This window comes from Phaseolus vulgaris, chromosome 8, assembly GCF_000499845.2.
Source record: "Phaseolus vulgaris cultivar G19833 chromosome 8, P. vulgaris v2.0, whole genome shotgun sequence".
NCBI classification, from domain to species: Eukaryota; Viridiplantae; Streptophyta; class Magnoliopsida; order Fabales; family Fabaceae; genus Phaseolus; species Phaseolus vulgaris.
In genome coordinates, this window is record NC_023752.2 from 6,598,739 (window position 1) to 6,615,233 (window position 16,495).

The 16,495-nt window shown below is 30.6% G+C and overlaps 2 protein-coding genes across 3 annotated transcripts; one reads left to right on the top strand and one right to left on the bottom strand.

The window, feature by feature from the left end:
• The first annotated feature begins 2,216 nt into the window (after positions 1-2,216).
• On the top strand, positions 2,217-7,625 carry LOC137826738 (peroxisomal membrane protein 11C-like). 2 transcript variants are annotated; one of them, XM_068632869.1, is made up of 8 exons: positions 2,217-2,618; positions 5,389-5,598; positions 5,978-6,052; positions 6,231-6,305; positions 6,405-6,485; positions 6,586-6,660; positions 6,770-6,943; positions 7,267-7,625. In XM_068632869.1, exons 2-8 carry the CDS (start codon positions 5,407-5,409, stop codon positions 7,300-7,302), a joined length of 708 nt encoding a protein of 235 aa, XP_068488970.1. In that variant the 5' UTR covers positions 2,217-2,618; positions 5,389-5,406; the 3' UTR covers positions 7,303-7,625. The 2 variants fall into 2 exon arrangements, with proteins under 2 accessions (XP_068488970.1, XP_068488971.1); XM_068632870.1 differs by having other exon boundaries at positions 2,298-2,618; positions 5,392-5,598.
• Positions 7,626-9,547: 1,922 nt separating this feature from the next.
• Positions 9,548-13,531, bottom strand: LOC137823879 (F-box protein At4g00755-like). Its single transcript, XM_068629188.1, has 6 exons — positions 13,353-13,531; positions 12,611-12,808; positions 12,055-12,474; positions 11,825-11,964; positions 10,279-10,397; positions 9,548-10,089 (listed from the first exon to the last, which is right to left on the bottom strand). The coding sequence occupies exons 2-6, from the start codon at positions 12,744-12,746 to the stop codon at positions 9,804-9,806; spliced, it is 1,101 nt and encodes a 366-aa protein (XP_068485289.1). The 5' UTR covers positions 12,747-12,808; positions 13,353-13,531; the 3' UTR covers positions 9,548-9,803.
• Between the last annotated feature and the right edge of the window lie 2,964 nt (positions 13,532-16,495).

Consider the following 16,495-nt stretch of genomic DNA (forward strand, 5'->3'; position numbering starts at 1 on the left):
AAAAAATATTTACTTTTACTTTACTTTTATTTATGCATTCCTTTAAATTATAAAAAAAAAATATGATATTTAAAATAAGGTGTAATTATCTTTCTTGTCCCTACATTTAGGGTCAATATTCAATTTACTACAGTATTATTTTTTAGATGTGCGTAAGTTAGTTCCTTTTGTTAAATTTCTACCAACAACGTTAAGTGTTGATAATGTGACATAAAGAAGAGCACACATTTATAATAAGATTTTGTGACGTGGCAATTAGAGGGTTTGAAAGATTAAACATAATGAAATTGGAAAAAAGAGATTAGGATTTGTTTAATTGCAATTTGGGATTTAGGAGATTTGAATTCTTGATTGTGGTGTAGTGTTGGCAATTTGGATTCTTGATTCTTAAGCTTAGGTATTCTTCACTTTCATGTTTGTGGTACACTGTTGGCAATTTGGATTCTTGAATTCAAAAGGCAACTTGAAGATCATCTTAGGATTCATCTTAAATTCAAAAGCCTACTTGAAGGTCCAAAAGACAAAGATCATTATGCAGCAAAACCAAAGACATATTGCAGCAAAACCAAAGACAGATTGCAGCAAAATCAAAGGCAAGGATTGCATGTTCTCATATGGGTCTTCGTTCACAATCACCGTCGTATGCATCCAAATCCTCCTCGAAGGTGTCACACTCTTCACAAAGAAGGGCATCAAGGATTGAGGGAGAGTGGTGTTGTGCATCATCGCTAATAGTCATTCTCATGCTTCCCTTCTTCTTCAATCTCCTTTCCTCCCATTTCATTCTTCCTAAAAGTTAAAATATAAAAAAAAAATCCATATAAAATAATGTCGCAATATTAGGTGTTCAAACTGCACAGTCCAAGTGTGCAAACCAATGTCACTATGTGTGTCATGTCATCAACACTTAACGTCATTGGTGTAAACTTAACAAAAGGATGTACATTTTTTAAAAATCTTGGGACCAAATTGATTTATGTAGAAATTACTGTAGTAAATTAAATATTGACAAAAAGTATAGGGACAAAAAAGGTAATTATTCCTTAAATAAATAATTAGACGAGTCTCGATACCATGAGATAATAAAATAACAAAAATCTAGAGAAACACCCCTTACACTATCAATCATATGTTATTACATGAAACATAACATAAAAGAAAAAAAAAAAGACATGAAAGATAAGACCAAACTTATATAAATAAATAAAAGAAAAGTTCCTATAAGAACCTAAGCAAAAGGATATATAAAAAATTTAGTATATTAAAGATAAACTCATTACTCAACTATAAAGATGTGTTTGTTTCCAGTGTTTTATTATTGACAAAGAAAGAAAGGAACATATCATATGTGTTTGTATTTGGTTATCCGAGTGGAAATGTGAGTGTAGAAAAGCAGGAATTTACCTTTTCTCCATCCTCTCATGTCCCAAGCGATTTGCAGAGTAAGCTATAGTGAAATATATTGCCCTTAAATAATTTTTTATACACATATAAAATAACACTTTATATATTATAATAAAAAATTATATATTTATAATCAAATAAAAATAAAATAATTAATTTTAATAATATAATATAATAGTAATAAAATAAACATATTTATATAATAATAATATAAATGTATTTATATAATAATAGTAAAAGAAAATAAATTAGTAATGTAAATGTAAAAACTATGAATATGAATAATAGTAATATATTTAAAATTTAAAATAGGAATAATAATAATAAAAAAATTATAAACAATAATAATAATAAAAAATTACATATTTAATAATAATTAAAATAAATTTATTAAATAATAATATTAACAATAATAAAAGTTAATTTTAGTTTTGATTTGATTTTGTGAAAATATTTTTTATTTGTGTTCATATCAAAACTGGATTTTATAATTATAATTAATATAAATTCTATAATTAATATAATATTATAACTAATATGCATATTATAACATTTTGAGTAACTATATTATTGGTGTAAAATATTTATTATAATTTTTATCAATAAGATAAAAGTTAATTGAAACAGAAACCATTTATAGAAGCTATTTAGTACTTAGAAGCTTTTCAAAAGTTTGTTTTTTAATATGTGTATTAATTAATTTTAATTTATGAGAAAATTATTTTGGTAAAGTAATCATACGTTTTAAAAGTGATATGGTAGGAAATGAAGAAATGTGATTAATTTATTAACATTCTTGTTCGTTTATCAGCGATCCACAATCCACGGTGTAACCATTATCATCTCCATTCAAAACAAATTTATTTGTTTATTTTGTAAAAAGATAAGCTTTTACGTCACGGCATAGTGGAGGCTGTTGGGGTGCGTGTGGCAAGAACCAAAGCGACCCAGTTGTGTTGAATCTCTTCACGATACTGATCCAATCCAAGCCCAATCAAACGGAGTTAAGAACTTTCAACGCGTGGCACGTTGACATTGGAATCATCGAACGGTGTTAGATTAACATTTCCATTTGTTTGGTTGCTCCGAAAAGAGAGGACCAAACAAGCCCTTATCACAACTCTATCTACCGTAGTACAGGCCCAAACCAAAAAGCTTCCTCTCTCAATTCCGATTCCCCAGCACAATTCCCATCCCCAAACAACCTTGGTTTGGTACTCTTCTCTCTCTCTCTCTCTCTCTCTCTCTCACACACACACACTATTGTGTCTTTTTATTCGTTTAATTAGTGTTGGGAATTCACGTGCCCCAGTTGTTTGATCCTTTGACCTTGCAGCTTGAGATACTAAAGTTGCAATCTTTGAAGATGGGGTTTGGGAGTTTTGATTTTGGGTCAACTTAAAGGGGTGTTGATTTCATAGGGTCGTATGATTTGACTTGCTGGGTTGGCTATTTATTGTTGTTGTGAATGTTGTGTTGTTCGTAGTGTGGTTGGTTGCTTTGGAAATGATAGAAACGATGAGGGAAATCGAAGATTTGAAGATGTGGTTGTTGTTAAAACATAGGAAGGGGATTGGTGTAACTGGACTTCGGGGTAGTTTAGATGGATTGATTCTCTTCCTCCTTTATCCTATATCACGTGCCAAACATGGCGTAATTGAGTTAAGCCTTTTTGTTTTGACAACATGAATCTTAATCCTGATTAATGGAGAAACTTGGATTTGATGTTTTCCATATTTTTACCTAGATAAACCTGATGGTTGTTGTTTTGGGTGAATTCTAACTGCTAAGTACCCTGGAGACCTGGTCAATATGCAGAAGTTTGTCTTGTTTTTTTTTTTATTCTCGCAAATAAACCCTCTCTTCTCTTGGCTTTGAACTTGAAAATAATTCTTTTCAAATCCTATTCTATTGAAGCTATCTAAAGTTAGAGGTAGAGTATTCGTGCAGTCGTTCTAATTTATTCGTCATATTTGTTGGTATGCCGAAGAACAACAGATTCATAGAAAATAGTGGTTTAGTGATTCTATATAACAAAATGTGTAAATTTCCCTACCATAGAGTTTCAAAAATACCTCTTAAACCTTGCAAGATGTGATCTAAAGTAGTCACATTTGGAAGCACTAATACAATAAGTATGGAATTTTATTCTTTTCTGCTGAGCTGCCCTCACCAAATATCTTCTTATTATCACTTACCCTATTTATTTCCAAGGGTGACAGTTTAGGAGATGTCTTCTTGTTTATGAAGAACACAATTGTATTGTTTGATAGCTGACGCCACTTAGTGGAAAAAAACCTTTTGTTGTTGAGGAGGATTAGATGGTCAATTAGTGGCTGCTTGAGTGCTTTGAAAAGGTTATTGAATTGAGATTCCAATTTTGAATTGCCAACTATATTTTCTATCATTAAATTCAGGTACAATGAAAAATTACTTCAAATATATACAGATGATATATAATATTCAATGTAAATAATTTAAAGTAGAGATAGATAAAACAACTTAAGCAGAAGTCATACAAAAAAAACTATTAGTTATATCTAAGTTTGTGAAGTCTTTATTTTAGAAGAATGAATACAAAACAATTGAATAGCTAAATGAACTACATGTATTGAATGATTTTGTGACAAAGAAAGGTGAAATAATCAAATAGGATATGTTCACAAGTGTTCTTTCAAATTCCTATTCAATACACATTTAATCTCATTTTCTTTTCATGGGAATTGGTGAAAAGATAGAAACATACAAATCATTGAATTGTATAGTTGATACAAATTACATAGGTTCATTTATGTATCATAAGATACAAAATCATTTAAATTTCTTTTGGTGATACAAATAGGTTAGACAACCAATATGTATCAAACCATAAGACTCAAATAGTGAATTGTAATATTCTGATAACTATGCTCTAAACAGTATTTGTGAGAATGGATTTGTGGTTTGAGGAAATTGAGGAATATTCAAGCAAGGAACAACTAGGACTTTGGTAGGGTGGAGATTAACAAATTTGTGTTTCTTAGTATTCATTATGAGAACTATAAAGCTTAACAACTTTGTTTTTAGAATGTGTATACATAAATTTTCATTCTCAATTTAGTTTTTTTTTTTCACGATGATTTTATATAAATGAATATTTTCTAGTTTCCCAACTAAATTAACAGATCCTGATCTGATCTGATAAAGTAGTTTTTTACAGAATTGAGGGGCTGTTACTCTGTGTTTGTGAGGTGGTAGAACCTACTTCATGATTTTGTCCCCATATTTTACCTACCACTTGAGCTTTGAAGCTATTGTAGTTGAAGATTGTATGCCCCAATAGGTTAGAATTGGACCTTTACAGGTTATATACATACTATAATTTAACATTCTCAGTATACTATTGTTTAGTTCCTTTCATGGAGATTGAGAGAATGAATGAAAATGAAAAGAAAAATGATTTTATTTAGTAGTAAATTGAAATCTGATGAAATTGTGTTTGCCTTGTGTTCTTCAATTTTTAAATACAAACGGTGTTACTATTCGATTTCATGTTTGCAAGAAGGATGAGTTTTCAAATGCACATTCATTATAGAAACTCAAACTAGACAGTATCGCATGAATGATGTCACTTAGATAAGTGGAAGGTCTACTAAATGTTCCAGCTAATTGATTATCGCGCTTCTGTGATCTTGATGAAGTATTTGTGGAGGTGCTAAATTGTAATTCTCAGAAAGATTTTCATAATTTTTAAAATTATGATAATAACTTAGTTCTTACTGTTTTAATATTAGTAGCATTTAGTTTATGAGTTGGAGTGTTTAACAAGTTAATCTGACACCTTTTTCTTTTAAAAACAAAAACTCTTTGCAAAATATTGCTGCATCAAGTGAGAGCTCTGAACGCCATCACCTCCATATTTAATATGACAATATCACTCTTTACATCACCTACTCCTTTTCCTAATTTAGTTGACATGAACTGTGGTGTCATTTTGTTATATAGCAGCAATTAGTGTAGAAGATGAGTACGTTGGATGCAACAAGGGCTGAACTTGGTCTTCTTGTTTTATATTTGGGCAAGGCTGAAACAAGAGACAAAATATGCAGGGCAATTCAGTATGGTTCCAAATTTGTGAGTAACGGGGAACCTGGTACTGCTCAGAATGTAGACAAGACAACCAGCTTGGCACGAAAGGTCTTCCGTCTCTTTAAGGTTAGGTTATTTTTAATTTCCGAGTTTTGAAACATTTTTTTTCATCTGTTCATAACTTCATATTTTCTTTTTCTCACTTAGGAAGCTTCTGTATAATGATATTTCATTCTTTTGTATAATTTTCCTTATATGTATCCCCTTTGATTGATTTGTTTAGAAAAAGACTAGAAACATGTAGTATGCATAGTTTTCTCGTTTTTTTGGGTTCCAAGGTCATAATCAGAGAAAAGGATAAATCAAACACAGTCAAATATTGTAATTTTTTTTTATAGTATTAGCCAGTTATAAAATTCGAACAGTCATTTTTGGCAAAAAAATTAGGTGTTTCAAACTATTGAGTTCATGCAATGACCAGTACTCTTCACTCTTTAATTTGCAGTTTGTCAATGACCTACATGCTTTGATAAGTCCAACACCACAGGGCACTCCCCTGCCCCTAATTCTGTTGGGAAAGGTATGAGAACTGCAAGAACATTTAATCTTTTCTCATCTTTTTTTTGGTTACTATATTATAAGTGTAACGTGCCTACTGATTTTGCTGATGACTAATTTCCATCAGGAAACTTAGTTGGCTACCTATAACAAGGTTTCTCTTCCCAACCAAGTTTTTTCATCTTTGTTTTATATTTCAGTCCAAGAATGCACTTCTCTCCACTTTCTTGTTTCTTGATCAAATTGTGTGGCTTGGCAGATCTGGAATCTACCAGGTAGGAAATAATAAAATATGTTTTCTTTGGCGTCATGTTCGTTTCTGTATTATATAGAAATCATCTAGCAGTGTGTAAGAGTTTTGCGTCTAACTACAGAATAAAGAACGCACAGATTTAATTGGCCGGATATCTCTTTTTTGTTGGCTGGGTTCCTCGGCGTGCAGTACCTTGGTTGAGGTTTGTAGCTTTACCTACCTTCATTGATTCTAACATGCGAGCATTTATGCCCTCAAGTTTCTTCACTGTTTACCCTTGTAATATGTTTTACTTTGATCAGCTTGGGGAGCTTGGAAGACTCTCTGCATCAATGAAGAAATTAGAGAAAGAACTCAAGAACAAGAATAAATATGATGTATGTTGTCCATGCACGTGTCCAAATTCTTCAAACTTTCTGTTTTTTGTTTTACTTTTGGACCGTGATTGCGTTACTTTTCTGAGTATTTAATTACTTATGTCTGCAGGATGAGCAATACCGTGGCAAACTAAACAAGTCAAATGAGAGGACTCTATCACTTATCAAAGCAGGAATTGATATGGTAGTAGCAGTTGGACTGCTTCAACTGGCACCCAAGACTGTTACTCCACGTGTTACTGGGGCATTTGGATTTGTATCATCTCTAATATCTTGCTATCAGGTACTTGCTAGTATAATTGTAGCATGCTTCTTCCTCTGTGCTTCTATTTTCCGTCCCTAAAACCTTGTATCCATGATCTATATGTCCTCACAAACAATAACCTTTTTGCAACTATTGACCAAGAGCCAAAAATTGCAGACAAAATGAGTTCTTGATAACTTTTTCTCAAAGACAGTAGAACCACATTAGCAACGTTTCAAATTAAGTTTTGTAATAGTTGTGTCTGTTGATCGTTTGAAGGTTATGGTTTTTCTTTCCTGGGTTCTTAACATTCTTAGGAGTAGCAGTTTCACTAACAAGAATTTCTGGTTTCTGCAATGCAGCTGCTTCCTGCTCCGGCCAAATCCAAAACTTCGTGAAGTATGGGGAATAATAGAATGGTTCTGACGAGGTCTCATTGTAGTCAAATAATTATATGAATTGGTCAGAAAGTGTTAGTTGGTGAGACCAATTTTCATCAGTCACAATTGCTCCCAAAAACTGCTGTGTAGGGTATCTATGCAATGCAACAATAATATGTTGCTCCATAATCACATACATATTTGTCAGCCAAAAGACATCCAACAGCAAATTATTTCACCCCTTCCCTTCAATGTTTTATTGTGTTGTCAAAACGGTTCTTCAGATAACATCAAATTGGTCTTTGAAGGAGAAAATGAATGCGATGAATTTCTCAATAAAAGGACTCATTTGATGTTTATAAAAGGTTAATTGTGGTGTTCTGTGTTGAACAGATGAATGAATGGTCAGTGAAATGGGGTTGGTGTCAAGACACTTTTGAATTGGATTAGATCAATCTAAAAATATATACAAACGAAACTTACTTTGGGGGAAAGTTTTTCCACGTCTCAGCACCAGAAAAATTCTAAAATAACCATTCTTTTAATATCTCTCAAATCTACACATTACATTATATCAAATCATTCTAAAAAACCAATTCAAATTAATATATATAATTTTAGAGTATTTTTTTTATCATAATTATTTTATAATATTATTATTATTATTTTAGTTTAAATATGATACATAAAATTAATTTCTTTCATTATTTATAAAATTTATTTATACTAATAAATATTAATTCTTTTTCAAAATTCACGTGCATAGTACAAATTCAAAGACTATATGAATGTAGTCTAAATAAGAACACAAACAAATATCAATGTAATCTAAATAACAACACAAAAACTTGTTAAGTGTTGCATATTTTTTACTTTCTATATTTATTCTGATTTTTTATTTAAGAGACCAATTACAAGTACTTCTATTGTCTACTTTGATGTAATGGAAGCTTATTCAATGATAACAAAATGCAATCAAAATTATTTATTACTGTTTTCTAATTTTTTTTATCAAACAAAATTTATATAATAAATATAGTATATTTTTAAAATAAATTCCGTTGCACCAGTAAAATTACTAGTAACTTGTTAATTTTCAGCTTGTCAAGAAATAGATTTGAAAATTAGATCGGACTGAACAAATTAACTAGTTAAATAGAATTTGTCAGCTGTTTATTAAGGTAAATTTATTAATTTTATACGTTAAATTACTTGATTATCTTGAATATTTAGAACTTAGAAATGTTGCCAAAGATCTACCTCGTTGAATGATTAGTAAGTTAATGATGATTAGGTTTATACCACTTAATATTGAATTTATGAAGTTACATATTTGGACGAGGACTCAATCTTTTATATAAAAAATAATTTTTAATAATTAAATTAGAGAATTTTATCTGATCAAAATAAATATTTCAGTGAAATATTATAACTTCGATTATAATATTACCAAAATAATTTAGTGGGATGTTATTTGATTTAATAATTACCAAAATTATAAAGTAAGAAAATCATTATTAGATTTGATGAAGATCCGAAAAGCTTCGACTATACTTTGTCAAATTTGTTTTAAAATTCCTTAAGGAGATTTTTGTTGAGAAGGAAAACAAAATAAGTTATTTATTTTCAAAAGCATTTAAAAGGTAATGAGAAAAGTTTTGAAAATAAATTATCAAATTAAATATGCATTTAATGATTTATATTTAAAGTTTTTTTAATTCTATTAATCAAATAGTTATAAAATTAGTAGTCTAAGAATACACGTAGAATCTTCGTGAAATTTAGTAAGAGATTTTGAAATTCCAAGAACATATTTTTCATTAACTTTTGCTCAATATTATCTTCGCAAGACCTGTTTAAAGATAACATTTTCTTATCTTAGTTTATTCTAAAAACTGTTGTTTATTGTTTTTACTTTTATCTTTCTTTCATAATTGTCTACAGACAAGGCAAGGCAAATACTAAATTCGAAACATAGTCAACTGTCATTTAAGCACAAATAAATAAATTATTTAATTCTATAATTTAATGAACCATTACTTTTTTTTGGTAAACAAACCCTCAACAAAACAATTTGCATTCACTATTTATTACTTAATAAGTGCAAAACCTTAATGCTGTCGACCAATAAAAAATCAGCATTTATATAACTTCTAAGAAGATCATTGTAAAATTCGATAAGCTTATCATACTTGTAATTTATACTTATAGTTAGTGATAAATGAAGTTGTCAACAAAGAGCATTAGATGTTAAACCCCATAATTGAGAGCTCAAGTTTCAAGCATCATGTTAAACCGCAGATAAAAAAGGCGCAATATTTGTCCAACATGATATCTACAAGAGAAATAAATTCTTAGAATCAGATGAGTAGCAAAGCAGAGAAAGACCAGATTTTTTTGAAGGGTAAACATAAAGAAAACAGGAAAACTAATTGGAATGCAATCACTCCTCGCCTGGGGAGATTCTAATTTTTTTCCCTTTTCTTTATTTAGGAGGGGATTATAAAAACAAGCAAAGATCAGAGGGCAAATTCTGGATCAAAATCATCAATATCGTATTCATCCTCATCCCACTCATCTTCCACGACTCCTACTCCTTGTGCACGCAATATAGTCACAATCCGCTGAATATCTCCCAGTCCTCTTTGCTCGTCGGAAACATCTTGAGATTCATTTCCAGATGTCACTACCGGCTGATGGTTGGCCAGCTGGTCCCTCTTCAACACAAACATTCCAGAGGGCTGAAGAATATCCACATTGAACGGTGGTGACAATGAGCCTCCCAGAACTTGAACATGAGAAACACTGCAATCACAATTTTCAAGTAAGGAACTAAACAAAACTATCTGTAATATGACTTGTGTCACATTTTTAAAGATAAAAAGGACATTAAAACCTAGCACTGAATCTGCTCTGCCACTAATTAAGTTTCATAAAACCTCAACAACAAAAGAAGTTTGACAAATAGAGACCAAAAGGAAGAACAGAACGCACCACATGTATAACAAACCATCCATTTCTTGTCTCTGTACCCTTCCCAAAAGCTCAATCTGCAAGATACCCCCAATACAAAGCACAGGTTCTGGAAGCTTGAACTTCTGTAGTCGGTTTTCCTGTTCACAAGGATTTTTTTCTCTAAAATTTATGTAAAGGGATACACAAAAAAAATCATCAAAACATTGATGCTAATAATTTTAGAATCAGCCAAATATTCCTTCTTATTGCATACGAATGTGACTTTGGATAATTCATTATGATTTATGAAATGTGCAACCATTTTTATTTGAGTCTTTATGTGCGATCTGCCATCCCACAATAGCAGTTGGGGAATTGACTCCTCCATATCAGTCAACATGATGCTTAAATACGATTTTTAATATTATGGCTAAATGAAATAATTAGTAGCATAGTGTCACTAGGGATGAAAATGACAGAATAGGGAAGTAACCATTTGAATAATAGGAGAATATCAAATAGCAGGTCATGCTGGAATTTGAATAATACGCCCGTTCTGAAACCTAAAAGGCTAATGACATGAGCCAGTGAAGTAACCATAGGAAAAAGGCCCAATTAGAAGATTCACTTCCTAGTATATTGACCTCCCACCCAATGTATGTTAAATCTGATGTACTCTGTTTTTTATTTGATAAAAAATAACCACCAAATCACCATCTATTGCCAACAGTTAGATTTGATGTACTCTTGGTTGAAAATGAATGTAGAATTTTTAATTATTTATTTACCTCAATCATTTTAGCCAACTACACGATAAGAGAAATTTAAGGCCATCTGGTTGCTTTTCCAGTATTGCATCAACCTATCAAGTGATTATAAAATTTGAAAATCTTCGAAGGAGCAAATGATCCTCTTAGATTTAAATTCAATGTAGATATGTGTCTGGCATGGTTTCGTCCAATAGACCAAGGATGATTCACATTATTTTCAACAATGGAAAGGAAACTGGGAGACAGAAGCAAATTTTACTTATGGGTGGACATCTTATTACATCATATCATGTGGTAAAGAAGAGGGAAGAGTTATGAAAGCTCCCGATGACACATATGATGTGACCTTCTTAAACAGAACTTAAAAGAGATTTGAATTAACATCATGCAGAGAGTATATGGTGTACAGACATAACAGTGCATGCATAAATTTGACAATATGTGGCTGTACTAAAGACCTAATAAACCAGATGATGATGACAAAAGACAACAAACAATAATGAACATGGTGATTTATTCATAAAACCAGGTCTTGCTTATCTGATGCTAAAAAATAAGCCTAAGTTACATTAAGACTTTTTCAATATTCTGTTCTCTTCAATCAAAAGCATCACATTTATAACACTAGGGAGTTCACTGGTTATAGAAGGGGGTTATTACAATTTGGGACAAACTTCCGAGTACAATCTACAGAAGAGTTAGCATCCTTTAACAGGAAATATCTACTTTTTCACACAAGCACTGAGCAATCAATGAAACAGAAATTATTCATTGGAAAACAAGTTGACAAACTAGATAAGATGTAAGTTAAATACCTGAGACATTGGAAACTCCGGTGAAGTATAGGTCCACACAAACAATTCTTCATCGAAAGCATCTAAAGAGTCTTTAGGATGACCCATTTTAAACCGAACAGAGTTTGCTGAGTATATTGGTGACCCCAGCTGAAAGTGAGCTAGAAAAGGCATGATATTGTTAGCAAAAAGGAAATGAAAGTATAGAATAGATGGGTCAAGTCATCGTTTGTGAATATTTTAAAGAGCACCTTGAAAAGGCTGGATATTGATTTCTGTAATAACACAAATTTGAGAGACCAATTCGTACGTTAATGTCTCAGGCACATTGGGATTACTTTGTCCATCACTTGACCAGTAGGAATATCTACCAGAAATGACATCTCTTGGTTCAAGTGTATTATCAATGCTCTCCTGAGGAAAGTTATCAGTGCTAGAAGCACCAACTGTCTTAGCAATGCAATTCATTGCAACAGATGACATGAGAGCTTTACCTAAATAAGAAAAAACTCTATGTTCTCTCTGTAGCACTAGCCATTCCATAGAATAACTAGATCCAACCTCTTCATGTTCCTTTGTTCCATGTTGATTCAGTTCAACAACAAAAGCAAATCTAGATAATTGAGGAAACATTCTCAAGCACAGCTGCTTGCAAAGACCATTTGCAATCACTGCAAGCCAAAACAGTGTTGATCAAATTTGAAACGTAATGTATAATTCAAGGCAACAAGGAACTAGAATTGAATTTTCATGAAACTGATGCAACAGTTGAGAAACAAAAGCATAATTTGAACTAGTATAACTCACCAGAGTGTCTCCAAGATCGCGAGACACAGGTGACACGAACAAAATCAGCAGGATCATCCAGGCACATGAGTATCTTAAGACACGTATCAGTATCAAGATAGGTGATAAAATCTTTATGATATTCCATTGTGGACATGATCGTGAACAAACAAAATTAGGAATCTTCTCAAGCCGGGTTGAATTTCCTCGTAAAGTCAACTGTAACAGCCACTTTATAGTGTAAAACACAGATACTCAAAACAAAAAGTATGGTCTTGTTTTACAACTTTTTTATGCACAAATTGCTTCCTTTTCATGAATGGTTGAAGCCAAATTTGAAATAAATACACCCATATCTAAAAAATTCGGAAATTTTCACCCCCTTTATTTTATCGAAGTTATAGCATAACAATGGGGATACAGAGATTGAAAACTCTTCCACCCCACAGGCTAATCAAACAATGACACAAACAGGAAATGATTGAACATATTGCAAGTGAAGGGTGAAAAACGTTAGCAACCCAGCACTAAACCAAGCGATATTAAAAAAATGAAAACCAATTGAGTAATGGGCTATGAAATTCAGACCTTTTGGGTTAAATCTCTCGCAATCAACACAACATGGGGGGAAATTTCGAAAATAAAATTGAATATAATAGAAAGAGAAAAAAACTAAAAATGGAAATTTCTGAAGAAACAGGGGAAATTGAGGGTAGAGGACAAATGGGTGATTGTGTTGAAGATAAAAGAAAAGAAAAAACACCTTTGATGTGTAGAAGAAAGCATATCCGTTGCTGCAGAAGCGAAACCCTAGAAGTAGACGATAGAGAGAGAATGGTAAGTTTGATGTTGGTACGAACAAGGAATGGCGAATAACCTTACCAAACACAAAGCTTCATTGATGCTCAATTATTTTATAGACAAAATAAAACCGTTCAGAATTGTCTCCTTTATGTCTTTGTAAAATATAAACAAAATTCTACTCGTATGAATATCTATATTGTATAAAATATGTATTTATACAATAATTACAGTATAGTTGTATTGTTACTACAATTATTAATTTTTCTGGTTTTCATATACTAATAATTACTCCGTTTAATTTTTAAATTGTTACCCTTAACCAAGTCATTAATTATGCATAGGTGATTATGCCCATATGTGTTTTTTATTTTTTTAAATATTGGATATAAATTATATAACGTTGTTTATATTTGTGAAAGGGTAAAGAGTGAGTTTAATACAATTAATATTAATATATTTGTTTATATAATAATAAAAATTATAGTTTTCATTTATAAATTTCAATTTTATTAATTTTGTTTCATCTCAATTAAGGTGATTCAACACATATTTAATTTTTAATAATGATCACATATATTTATTAAAGAAAAAAATAATATTAATATGTAATAATTTAAAAAAATAATCAATATTAATATGTAATATTTTTTTAAGAAACCACTAATAATTTTAATTGTACATATTTAATTATTAATGAAGTTTTAAAAAAATAATGTAATTAACTTTTTATATTAATATTGTAATTTTTTATTATATAAAAGTAAAATACATTAATACTTATTGTGTGAATTATTATTTATTCTTTAATAAAAAAAATACATTTGCGTCTTCAAATTTTGGGAAGAGCCCTAGTTTAGAGAAAATCAAAAGTGTAGGAAGTTTTTTTTCACCATATCAATTTCAACTTATATTTTATTATTTTTTTAAATTTAAAATTATTTTTTATTTTGGATTTAAAAATTTGGAATTCAAAATTATAATTCAAAAGTCAAAATTTATTTTGGAAAAGAAAATCCGAAATGCAAAAAATACATTCCAAATCTAAAAAAGCATTTTAGAAAATAATTTCTGAAATTAAAAAATGTGTTATGGAAATCCAAATGAAATGTATTTTGAAAAAGAAAATCCAAAACACAAAATGTAAAAAAGTGTTTTGGAAAATAAAATCAGAATTTAAAAATGTGTTCTAGAAATCTAAATCCAAAAACGTATTTTGAAAAAGGAATTCTGGAAGTATTTTTTTATCTACACCCTTTTTATTTAAGGTTATTTTTGTTATTTTAGAAAGATATTTTCGTTATTTTACAAAAACATTTTTATTATTTTAATAATAAATTAGATGCAAGAGTTGAAAGTTGAAATTGATATGGTGGAAGGAAAATTTATGAAAGTTGAATAGTAGAAGATGATAGCTAGCTGTAAAAGCCCACGTCCACAAGTTTAATATTCATCATTGATCTTGAAGGTTTTTACTTCGGATTTTAATTAGAAGTTGTAAGTGTATTGTTGAAAATCAAGTTATTCTACACAATTGTTAAATGACATGGAAAAACTAATTATTCAACATTAGCCATGTCCTAATCAAATGTGTCCTTCAACAGCATATTCGAAGTTAGTAGCTTTTTTTTCTTTCTTTTTAATATGTTATCTATTTTGAAAGAATTCCTCAACCTATAAAATAACAATTTCAATCTCAAACATGTAGTTATATAGTTGAAAATGAAATACACTGCTAAATAATATTAAAACATAACCAAATATGTTATTACTTGTTCAAAGGTTGCCTGCGTTTGATGTTTGTTTTATATAAGACGTGTGACATTGCAGCTTATTTTATATAACAACACCAACTAAAATATAACATTAATTAACCAAAAGAAATAGGTCAAACGACTAATAAAATCAATATCTCTCATAAAAAATATCACAAAAAATAATGGACTATTGGGGTATCTTATGTCTCCTAATAATAGTTACTCCTCCTTTCTAGAACCTCTCTTAAGCAGTGATCATCTAATAAGTATTCTTGAAAATGGTGTATTGAAGATTTCACATCAACTAGAGATTAGGATATTTCATTGTATATAAGTAGGTGCAAACCTCACATCTTAAGCTGATTTTATGAGGTTGAGAGTTAGGCTTAAAGTCCACTTTGTAATATGGTATCAAAGAAATTTTGAGCCTATCCTAGTGAGTGTTTGTTGGCCTTATCGGGCCACTCGCTATCGAGACATTATCCATTGATGAGTTATTGGATGTAACTTATAGTTTTTGTTTTTTTTATTTAGTCAACAAGATTTCAATTAGTGTTTTAAATGAAAAAGGGGAAATTAGGCCACAAAATTAGAAAATACGATTAATATTTACAACTAAAGAATGTGTGAAAATTGTGGTATGCAAGCATATTCTTTAACCTACCAATCGGGAAGAAGGACTTGCAATGCTCATCACTGTCATTATAATGACTACTACAGAGTGGATTCCTTCACAAATAAAACAAAAGTTGATTTATAAAAAAAAACTACATAAAAAGGCTGATCAAAAGAGGGTTGCACGTAGGGAGTAATAATTGTGTTATGTGTGGACATGAATTTGAGACCATCAGACATTTATTCTTTGAATGCAAATGTGGCAGTGGGAGCTTGGAATATATGCAGTAGATGGATTAGGATTATGTCATCTTTCCCTAACTCAGTTAAAGATCATTTGGTTCAGTTTTTCAGTTCACAGCCTGGTCAGAATAATAACAAAGTTTAGACAAATATGTTAGTAGTATATATATGGACTCAGAAATGTGATTATGTTTAAAATAGCTGGATGAAGAGGAATTTTTTAGCAGGGTTCAGCAGAGGGCTTGGGTGTGGATTTCGCGTGTACATCAACGACTCCATTCTCACACCCGGTTGCTCTTTGAATCCGATTGTGTGTTTAAAATATCCCTAATTAAAACAATGTAGGAGGGGTCGGAGGAAAGTCTCTCGTTTTTTAATTTTGAAGGAGTCAATGGAAGGTTAGTATTAAGAAGTGAACTTTAAACCTAACTCAAGCTGATAAGCTCATAAAATTCTCGCTAAAATAAATTCTAAAACAACTTTGATACTA